This window comes from Lipotes vexillifer, unplaced genomic scaffold (assembly GCF_000442215.2).
Source record: "Lipotes vexillifer unplaced genomic scaffold, Lipotes_vexillifer_v1.1 scaffold518, whole genome shotgun sequence".
Taxonomy (NCBI): Eukaryota; Metazoa; Chordata; class Mammalia; order Artiodactyla; family Lipotidae; genus Lipotes; species Lipotes vexillifer.
The window spans coordinates 2,935,219-2,946,529 of NW_006780945.1; the positions used below are offsets into that span (position 1 = coordinate 2,935,219).

Genomic DNA, 11,311 nt, shown 5'->3' on the forward strand with positions numbered 1-11,311 from the left:
CACACACACACACACACACACACACACACACACACACACACACAAACACAAAGTACGAACACGGGCTTGGTAACGTCTGCATGGGCGTCTTTGGTAACATGTAGAGCTAAGCAGCGTGTGGGGCTTTGCTCATCCTTCCCCAGCAGCGCGCATTGAGAGTGGGACTTAGGTCCAGGTGTAGGGGACTGGGGCCCTGGGGCGTCTGCACCTGCATCAGGTAACGCCTGTCTAGCTGTGCCTGGGGAGTATAGCTCGGCAGTCAGCCGGGGAGATGGGGTTCCGCATCAGAGCCTGGCTCCTTAAGGGCCTCTGATGAGCTATATTAGGCCCATCTGCGGGCGGCTTGAGCAACTTTTAGTAGCCCCGGCAGGAGAGGATGCAGGAGGTCATTGCAGGGCTGGAGCAGATCACCTTCACCTTCGAGAAGGATGTAGAGATGCAGAAGGGCACTGGACTCCTGCCTTTCCAGGGCATGGACAGTGAGTGAGGACTGGGACCCGGCCGCCACCCCCCGCCCTCCCCCCCCCCCCCCCCCCCCCCTGCCATAGTAGACATACTATATTATCAACCAAGGGACAACCTTCTTTCTCATCTCAGAAACATTCAATATACCAGGCCCACTTAACTCCTTCCAAGAATTAAAGATGCAGCAATAAACAAGAATTATATGACTTATTCTCAAAAAAAAAAAAAAAAAAAAAATGGGGCTGGCTTCCGGGCAAGCAGACCCAAGAGAGGTAAATTGAAAGAAGTTGGGACTCCAGAGCTCCCAGGCTGGCCTTGGGCCCTTCCAGCACCTCCGTTTCAGAGTTAGGGGGGCTTAGGTGTGGAGGCTGAAGGCTGGTTCCTGAGGCCGGCATCCCAAGGGCCAGGACTTGAGGACCCCCAGGCCCAAGCCTTGGGGGGTAGAAGGGAGACTTGCTGCTGGAGGGGTGAGGGCCCTTTGACAGCCACAGCCTCTGGAGAAGCTACCCGCCTCCTTTGCCGCCTTCTCCTTCCAGAGTCCGGCTCAGCTGTGTGCAACTTCTTTGCTAAAGGGCTCTGCGAGAAAGGTGGGTCAGCAGGTGGGGCTGGGGTCGGGGGTGGGTGGCAGCGGGGGCTGTCTGGTCCACACGGGGTTCAGCTTGGCCTGGAATAGGGTGTTGGATTTGCACCTGGGGAGGGGAAGGTGGGCCGGGGCAAAATTTTAGTCTTATAAAAAGTAGGCAAAGGGCAAGTTAGGGGCTCCATCCAGAAGCCTACCTTCCCCCCCACCCCCCTAGCATTTCCCTGACTCACTAGCACTGATTAGGGCAGGCAGGGCTGCCCTGAAGGAGACATTCTGTTCTTTCCGCCTTGCTGGAGGTGGGATTGTTTGTGGGTGTCAGCTGTGTGCTCCCAGGAGGCCTCCGACTTATTTTCCCCCAGCCGGGGGAGTGCTTTCCTTCCCCCTACTCTTGTCCTCCGAATTAATTTGGGACCTGCTCAGCCGTTCCATCCATTTCCTTTTTTTTTTTTTAATTTTATTTATTTATTTTTGGCTGCGTTGGGTCTTCGTTGCTGCACGCAGGTTTTCTCTAGTTGTGGCGAGCGGGGGCTACTCTTTGTTGCGGTGTGCGGGCGTCTCATTTTGGTGGCTTCTCTTGTTGCGGAGCACGGGCTCTAGGCATGCGGGCTTCAGTAGTTGTGGCTCGCGGGCTCTAGAGCGCAGGATCAGTAGTTGTGGTGCACAGGCTTAGTTGCTCCACGGCATGTGGGATCTTCCCTGACCAGGGCTCGAACCCGTGTTCCCCGCATTGGCAGGTGGATTCTTAACCACTGCACCACCAGGAAGTCCCTGCATCCATTTCTTGTGTCCTAAGAAAGCTCTGGCCACAGTCTCTGAGATGCTACGACAAGCATCCTTATTTCTCCCCCATCCCAACGTGGCTCGACAATATGCTCTTCCGTGGGGACTTCCCTGGCGGTCCAGTGGTTAAGACTCCAAGCTCCCAACGCAGGGGGCGTGGGTTTGATTCCTGGTCGGGGAGCTAAGATCCCTCATGCCACGCGGCGTGGCCAAAAAAAACAAAACAAAACGGAAAAACTGCTCTTCCAAACCCTTCTCCCCAAAAGCAGCGCTTCGGGGGGTGTGGGGTACCTGACTGAAAAGCAGCGGCTCTCAGCTTTTCTTCTGGCTCCTGAACCACTCACGGGCTCTTCCCCCAGTTGCCCCCAGAAGTCTTGCCTCCAATTTGGGGGTCTCCAGTCCCCCCTAGAGATCCAGGTTAAGAAACTCTGAATGAGTTTAGGACCTGCTTTTGGGATCCAAGTGATTTTGTTCTTGGGAAGCTGGGAGGCCAGGAGGGGCCCAGGCACAGGGGGGACCTGGGGCCATTTTTGCCACATGCCTCATCCGTGTTTGGGGCAGCCCTGGCCGATGGGGTGAGGAGGGAAATGAGCTTGTCGGTCACTCCAGGCTTTGTGAAGCCAGGACTAGTGATGCCTCCTGGGGTCCTGTCTCCTCAGCTTGGTCCATCCAGTCTCTAGAACAGTGGTTCACAGAGATACCCTCTTGCAAAGAAATAAAACTGTTCTTAGGTCTGGAAGGTCAGACCCAGGTAAGCCAATGGCCAGGGCTGGAGGGTAAGGCTATTTAAGAAGAGCACCTCCCCAGCACCCCACAAATTCTATCGGAGAGGTGGCCAAGCACGAGACGGGTCCTGCTAAGAAACCGAGGGGTGTCCTTCCTGCCGACAGCAAGACCACCTGAGTGAAGATGACAAAGTGTGAAATGTAGCATTTCCAGTTCCTTCTGAACTGTTACCAAGCTGGCTCCTACGTCACCATGTTAGATCTCTGGAATCAGGAAACAGAACATTTGGTTTTGTTTTTTTTTTTGCGGTACGCGGGCCTCTCGCTGTCGCGGCCTCTCCCGTTGCGCAGCACGGGCTCCGGACGCGCAGGCTCAGCGGCCATGGCTCACGGGCCCAGCCGCTCCGCGGCATGTGGGGCCTTCCCGGACCGGGGCACGAACCCGCGTGCCCTGCATCGGCAGGCGGACTCTCAACCACTGCGCCACCAGGGGAGCCCCATTTGGTTTTTTAAGACGTGAATTCAACAGGTCCTTTATGAGCCTTACTTTGTGCTGGCACCTTGCTAGGATGGGTGGCGGCTCGGGGGGCCAGGGCTGGAAACCAGGGCTCTGCTGTCTGGTAGGAGCACCCCGTCAGGCTGGAGGGGAGGGGTGTGGAAGGTGCTGCACAAGGTGTCCTGACAGCCTGGGGGCTCCCCAGGGTTCGAGAAGGGCCGGGGCACCATGCCAGGCAGAGAGGGCTTTGAAGCTGTGTTTTTTTTTTTTTTTTTTTTTTTTCCTTGCGTTATGCGGGCCTCTCACTGTTGTGGCCTCTCCCATTTGCGGAGCACAGGCTCCGGACGCGCAGGCTCAGCGGCCATGGCTCACGGGCCCAGCCGCTCCGCGGCATGTGGGATCTTCCCGAAACGGGGCACGAACCCGCGTCTCCTGCATTGGCAGGCGGACTCTCAAGCACTGCGCCACCAGGGAAGCCCTGAAGCTGTGTTTTAAGCCGTGTCTGGCCCCCAATTCTAGCCTCCCCCAGGCTCCAGGGGAAGGGGCGGTGGGGCTTCCTTCCAGGGGTGAGCTGGGCTCAGGCTCTAGGCGAGCGGGGACCCCCAGCTGGGTGCTCTGGTGTCCCCAGGGAAGCTGTGCCCCTTCCGGCACGACCGAGGGGAGTAGATGGTGGTGTGTAAGCACTGGCTCCGGGGGCTGTGCAAGAAGGGCGACCAGTGCAAGTTCCTGCACCAGTACGACGTCACCAGGATGCCCGTATGCTATTTCTACTCCAAGTTCGGTCGGTAATGCCCCTTCCTGGTGCCCGCCCCCCACCCCGGGGGGTAGCAGTGGGGGCCGAGGGATGGCATGAAGTCGGGGAGGGGCCCCCAAAGGAGGCCTCGCGTGTCCCAGGTTGGCAGACCAGGCCGCGGGGGCCCTGCTTCTCCAACCCCCTAGAAAAATTGGAACTGTCCTCTGAGCCCTGCTTCACTGCCCCAGCAGGCTCAGGCACACGCAGCCGGTCCCGCCAGGGGAGGGAGAGGGCTGGAATCAAAGGCTGAATTGTTGCCCTCCCTGGTCCACTCCTGGCTAGTCACGCACCCAGACGGGCTGTCTGGAAACGAGCCTTGAACAGGCCCTCTCTCAAGCCCCGGGATGGGCTGGGGTGGGTCGGAGCCAGTGTTTCCCAAACAGCAGGCACTTTCACGGTGCTCCAGGTCTCCACAAAGCACCTGCCCCATCGACGCGCACCAGCGCCTCCTCTTTCGACCGTCTTTGCTATTTTTAACTCCTCTTTTAGAAGAAAACGTTACATCGCTTCGGTAAATGGAAAACTGGCATCACTGATTGGTAATAGAAAGTCACTGTAAACGGGAGATCTCGAGCTTCAGAAGTTTGGCCCCTGAAATGACCTTGTGTGGTCAGGTCTGGACCCGCATGTCACCCCCCTCTGACTCAAGTCTTTTGTCATCTGAGGGGCTACCTAGGGGGAAGCCACTGCCGGTTTAAGAACGGGATCTGTGCATGTGTTTCAGGTCTTATCTTTCTCCATAAACTTTTACAGTTCAGTGCTTTTCAGAGCTGGAAGGAGCCTTAAGGATGATCTAGTCTAGTAGTTTTCAAACTGTATTCCAAAGAGGGACTTGGAGGGACTTGGAGGGACTTGGAGGGACGAGAGCTGGGCCAGACTCCCGGGACACCTCTGACCGAGGCGGCTTGGCTTTGAAACTTCGGGGGGCTGTGGGCAGCTGCTCCTCATTAGTGTCCATGGGGGGGGGCATTCCTGGGTATCCAGGAAGAAGGTACCCCACCCCCCAAGGTCAGTAAGAGCTTCCCCCAGGCTCAGATTCTGTTTCCTGCCTGCTCCTCGGACTTGAGACCTGGCGGTGGCAATTCATGAGGGTTGACCGCATGTGTCCCTTGTAAGAAAGGACAAAGTGTATATGAAGCCTGGTCCCCTTTGGTCGCGTCACCTAAAAAGCTCTTAATTTAAAATGCCACTTTATTCTTTCAAAAACCTTGGTTGGCTTTCTTTTGGGGATTGGGGACTTGCTGGGCATGGATACGGGAACAGAACTAGGTCCGCTCTGCTCTCAAATAATCCCTACTGTGAGGGCGGACGTATACACTGGTGGTTACCAGAGGTAACCCGTGTTTTTTTGTCCTTGGAGCAAATGAATGAATACCTTTTCTAATATCAAAGCATAATTACAGTTCTCATTGGAAGTAAATCGTTTTACTTAAAAAATATTGTTGGGGAGATGTAGGAGTGGGAAAGGGCAATTGAAAGAAGCTAGGAAGCCCCGGGGCTTTGGTTCTGCTCTGGGATGTGCTCGTCCCAAAGGTACCTTGGGCAGGGGGCTCTGACAGGCAGACGGGCGGGTGGGGTGCGGTGCCACCTGCTGGCCGAGAGAGGGATGCACAGCCGGCCCCCAGGCCAGGGTGGAAAAGCCACCCCCGTGCACAGAGGACTTCCTACAGTCTCCTTCTGTCCCATGTTCACCAGCCCCTGGGGGGGACGTCAGTTCCATTCCTCAGAAGGATGGAGCCCAGAGTTAGCACTGTACCGAGAGCTGCGCGCCCACAGCCGGAAGAAAACCCTTGGTCAATATGAGGAAGCGGGTGAAAATGGACACGTTTCTCCTCTTTGAGCCCTGGTGTCCTCGTTTGTGAAATGAGAGAACTGGGTAAGAGTGGGGTCGAAACTCTGGGGAAGGAGTGGTACTCTTGAAGCTTCAGGTGCAACCTTGCTTTGCACAAGCCCAATGTAAAAAATAGATCTCTTTGGAGCTGCTTGGAAACCAGTGGAATTGACACTGTGGCGTTCCTTTTGGCTCTGAAAAGCGCTAAGTTGTAGGCTTTAATTAATTAATTAACTATCGTATTGAAGTTTAGTTGATCTACAATGTTGTGTTAGTTTCAGGTGCACAGCAAAGTGATTCAGTTCTCTCTATATATTCTATAATATATATATATTATTTTTTCAGACTCTTCCATTATAGGTTATTACAAAATATTGCATAGAGTTCCCTGTGCTATATAGTAGGTCCTTGTTGTTTACCTATCTAACATATAGTAGTGTGTATCTGCTAATCTCAAAGTCCTAATTTATCCGTTCCCTCTTCCCCCTTTGGTAACCATAAATTTGTTTTCTCTGTCTGTGCATCTATTGCTGTTTTATAAATAAGTTCATTTGTCGTTTTTTTTTTCTTTAGATTCCACATACAAGTGATATCATATGGTATTTGTCTTTCTCTTTCTGACTTACTTCACCTAGTATGATCATCTCTAGGTCCATCTATGTTGCTGCAAATGGCATTATTTCATTCTTTTTTTATGGCTGAGTAATAGTCCACGGTATGTATGTACCACATCTTCTTTATCCATTCATCTGTCAGTGGACATTTGGGTTGCTTTCCTGTCTTGGATACTGTGAATAGTGCTGCTATGAGCATAGGGGTGCATGTATCTTTTCGAATTATAGTTTTCTCCAGATATATGCCCAGGAGTTGGATTGCTGGATCATATGATAACTCTATTTTTAGTTTTTTGAGGAACCTGTTCTCCATAGTGGCTGCACCAATTTACACTCCCACTAACAGTGCACGAGGGTTCCCTTTCCTCCACACCCTCTCCAGCATTTATTATTTGTAGACCTTGATGATGGCCATTCTGGCCAGTGTGCGGTGATACCTCACTGTAGTTCTGATTTGCATTTAGTGATGCAAATTAGTGATTTAATTAGTGATGTTGAGCATCTTTTCATGTGCCTAATGGCCATCTGTATGTGTTCTTTGGAGAAATGTCTATTTAGGTCTTCTGCCCATTTTTGGATTGGGTTGTTTGTTTTTTGGATATTGAGCTGTATGGGCTGTTTGTATATTTTGGAGATTAATCCCTTGTTGGCCGCATCATTTGCAAATATTTTCTCCCATTCTGAGGGTTGTCTTTTCGTCTTGTTTATGGTTTGCTTTGCTGTGAAAAACCTTTAAGTTTAATTAAGTCCCATTTGTGTATTTTTGTTTTTATTTCCATTACTCTAGGAGAAGGGTCCAAAAAGATACTGCTGTGATTTATGTCAAAGTGTGTTCTATGTTTTCCTCTAGGAGTTTTATAGTATCTGGTCTTCATTTAGGTCTTTAATCCATTCTGAGTTTATTTTTGTGTATGGTGTTAGAGAATGTTCTAATTTCATTCTTTTACATGTAGCTGTCCAGTTTTCCCAGCACCACTTATTGAAAAGAGACTATCTTTCCTCCATTGTTTATTCTTGCCTCCTTTGTCATAGATTAATTGACCATAGGTGTGTGGCTTTCTTTCTGGGCTTATCTATCCTGTTCCATTCATCTATATTTCTGTTTTTGTGCCAGTACCATAGTTTTGATGACTGTGGCGTTATAGTATAGTCTGAAGTCAGGGAACCTGATTCTTCCAGTTCCATTTTTCTTTCTCAAGATTGCTTTGACTATTTGGGATCTCTTGTGTTTCCACACAAATTAAAAAAAATTTTTTTTGTTCTAGATCTGTGAAAAATGCCATTGGTAATTTGATAGGGATTGCGCTGACTCTGTAGATTGCCTCGGGTAGTACAGTCATTTTGATAATATTGATTTGCTCCAATCCAAGAACACAGTAAATCTTTCCATCTTTTTGTGTCATCTTCAATTTCTTTCATCAGCGTCTTATAGTTTTCAGAGTACAGGTCTTTTGCCTCCTTAGGCAGGTTTATTCCTAGGTATTTTATTCTTTTTGATGTGATGGTAAATGGGATTGTTCCCTTAATTTCTCCTTCTGATCTTTCATTGTTAAGTTGTAGGCTTTTAAGGAGGATGAGATTGGAAACACTCACCAATTCTCTACTTGAATGAGGTGAAAACGGGGCTGAATCTTCCCCCTTGGTTCCTTCAGAGCCCCTGGGTCCCTAAGGGGAAGCTAAGAGTGCTTAGACTCCCTCCCTAACTCCTGTGGTCTATGCAAACAGGGCTGGCTCCTCCTAGGAGCCCGGGGTCTTGGTCTAATCCACGGACAGATTACGGCACAGGCTTTGCGAAACTACAGGTGTCCCTCGGTGTTGCATTTACCTTAATCCCTGTGCCAGCTTTGAAGCAGGGCTCTGCTCTTCTTGGCATTTCCCCAAGAAAGAACTGCACCCCTTTACTCTGGAAGCCATGTAGGTTTCATCATAGAGATGAAGCTTTAACCACGTGCACGGCAACACCTTCACGCAGCGTCTATGCCTTCCCGGACCTTAAGCTGCTGTCTCTGGGTCTCCCCTTCCCCATCTCTCCTCGTTCCCTCCTCCCAAGTAGCCTCTGAATACCTCTGGATATCTGGCCCTGCCCCAACTCTTGCAGATGTGTGTATTCACACCCAAGTCCCGCTTAGCCAGTATGATTGCGATCCGCCTTTCTTAGGTTGCAGGAGGGTTTAGAAATATCTTGCTGTCCTCAAAAAGCTGCTGACCACCAGAAGGCAAAGGAGTGGCTTATATGCAAGGGGCAGAGGGTCAGTCTCGTTCCGGGAGGGCGCAAGTGACTGCAAACATGAACCCACTTATGCACAAAGAACTCTGGGATTTTCAGGTGACTGCAGCAACAAGGAATGTCCCTTTCTCCATGTGAAGCCGGCCTTCAAGACCCGGGACTGTCCGTGGTATGACCAAGGTTTCTGCGAGGACAGTGAGGCCCTGACAGAAAGGGGGCTCTAGGGGACATGGGGGAGCAGGACTTGGGGGGAGTCTCCCGGCAGGGGAAGGATGCACATTCCTGATGCGGCCTGTGGAGGTCTGCCCCAGGTTGAAATCCCACAGCAGGCCTCTCTGTAGCTCCCCCCAGCCTCCCTGCAGTGGAAACCCTCTGCAGTACATGGTGGGCTTCTTGGAGCAGGCTCACTGCGGTTCAAATCCCAATGGCTTCAGAATGTATTGACTGTGTAACCTTGAACAAATATGAGAAGGGGACCAGCTCCCCTGAGGGCTGTTGGGCCGGGTGGAAGTAGGACCCCTTGGGCTGCCCTGCACATCGGGTCGGACCCATAGGAGACATTTCTCTGTTCCTTCCCATCGGGGTGTCACGTAAATACATTTCACTGTCCCTATCTGGCCAAAGTTCGGAGGCAGGGCCCCGGTTGGAGTGTCCGTGCTCTGAGCACCGCCGTCCTTTCTTTTCCGGTATCTGGGTGTGTTGTTCTTACTGAGCTCCTGGCAGCCCTGGTTCGGGGAGGATTTTAGGGGAGGGAGGCTGAAGGAGGATTAGTAAGATGTGTGATTGGTTGGCCTTTGCTCAGCCAAACCTGCTACAGCTAAATAAGTAAAAGCATGTTACAGCCCACATCCATGGAAGTCCTCCAAGACAGCGTGTTAGGGACACTTCTGACGCTACTGTTTCAGGCCTGGCCAGCTGACACCTACTCCCACACATTCTGAGGTGCCCTTTCCCATCTCAGTCATGTGGCTGGGAAGTTGGTGCTTCCCCTTGCCGGTAAGCTTTGACATGTGTGTTTCCCCCACTAGCTAAAGAAGATCCTTCTAGCTGTTTTCTCTTTGCCCAGCAGGTCCCCTGTGTAAATATCGCCACGTCCGCAGAATAATGTGTATTAACTACTCAGCTGGCTTCTGCCCTGAGGGACCCAAATGCCAATTTGCACAGTAAGTGTGACTCCCCCGAGTGCTGGACCCACTCTTTGGCTTCTAGACCTAGATCCTTCTGTACCTTCACTGGCCTGAGGTGGCGAGTGAAGTGTCCGGCGAGCACCTACCCACGGTGTTCTCGCTTACCCTACGCCCACCCCTCCTGGTGCTGTCGGCTGCACTGAACTCTAACCCATCCTGTTAGCGCCTATCCATTGCTGGGGATGGGTGTATAGCTCTTAGAAACAGGAGTAGAGACATTCAGCACCTACCCACCACCCCCAACCTCTGCAAGTCTCCCTAGCTGGGGTGCCAGCTCCTTCCCTGTGGGGCTCTGAGAACAGGAAACCTGCGTCAGGCTGGTGCAGGACATGTTAATGAGCAGTGAGTTTGGGCGGTGCCTAGAGCCCGGCTGTAACTATGTCTCTCCATGCCTCCCTCAGCCCCAAGATGAATCTTTCATTCAACCCAAGTTACCTGAAGGTGAGTGCAGGTAGGAGGGGGGCAGATGTGGCTCACTCCTTTACTGCACGGTTCCCTGGGGAACCCTTGCTCCCCAGCCCTGCACTCTTCCCAGATGCCCTCACTCTCACACCATCTGCTCCCCGGATCCTGGGAAAGGCACACATACGGGGTCACTCCTCCCAGACCCCCTCGGACCTCCATCGTCTCTGCTTCAGGCAGAGCTTCTCGGCCCCCGAGGCTTTCCTTCTCCTTAGCTGCAGAACACAGGTGTGGTTTTTATTCAGGAACCTGGGGTCTAGCTGAGGACTTGTGGTCTAGAGTTGTTCTGAATCAGGGCCATCCTGGTTGTGGCTGGTCCCTATGGGAACAGATCTGCCTCCCACTGATATCAAGTCTTGATACGAGAGCCTCCATCCCCGGATCAGCAAGCCACAGACTGTGGGGTCAAATCTGGCCTTTTGCCTGTTTCTGTACAGCCTGGGACCTAAAAATGACTTTTTAAAGGTGGTGACAAAAAAATCCAAAGTAACGTTTTGCGATGTGTGGAAATGAAAATTCCAGTGCTCATAGTTTCACTGGAACAGGGCCAAGCTCATCATTTACATACTGTCTCTGACTGTTCTCATGCTTACGATGGCAGAGTTGAGTTAACTCCAACAGAGACCAGATGGCCCGCAAAGTTGAAAATATTTACTGTTTGGGCTCCTGCAGAAAAAGCTTGCTGGTCCCTGTGGGGATGTCTGCATGCTGGCCTGCCAGTAGTCTGACAGAGGCCAAAGAGGGAGCACGAACGCTGGGGGGAGCAGCCGAGCTCTTGTTAATTAGGGGTTCTGTACACAGCCCTAGGCTGGGATGGCACTGGCACAGGAGGAGGGCGACCCCGGCTGGTTCCCAGTGGGATCGCTGACAGCGGGTGGGGAGCGATCGTCAACACTGGGGAATTCACAAGCCCATTTCCAACGTCCATCAAAAGGTATGCTTTCGGCAATTAAGGTGTAAATAAAGGCATTTCACAACCTGGTTTCAGTCTGAACGCCTGGCTGGAGTCCCTGCCCTCTTTGTACACAGGGAGTATCTATAATGTTTCCTCTTGGCTTCACTTTCTCTGCAGCTTGTCATCCGGCCAGTGGGTTCGGCACCTCCTGCTTCTGCCTGGGAACCTCACAAGCCCCCTTCCCGGAAAGAGT

General features: G+C 52.0%; 1 protein-coding gene across 1 annotated transcript in view; it reads left to right on the forward strand.

Annotated features, from left to right (window-relative positions):
- The first annotated feature begins 376 nt into the window (after window positions 1–376).
- Window positions 377–11,311, forward strand: part of CPSF4L (cleavage and polyadenylation specific factor 4 like) — a 17,193-nt gene continuing 6,258 nt past the window's right edge. Inside the window, 5 exon segments of the mRNA XM_007454391.1 lie at window positions 377–479; window positions 1,002–1,052; window positions 3,678–3,830; window positions 8,614–8,709; window positions 9,584–9,677. Coding sequence (XP_007454453.1) covers window positions 377–479; window positions 1,002–1,052; window positions 3,678–3,830; window positions 8,614–8,709; window positions 9,584–9,677 — 497 coding nt within the window.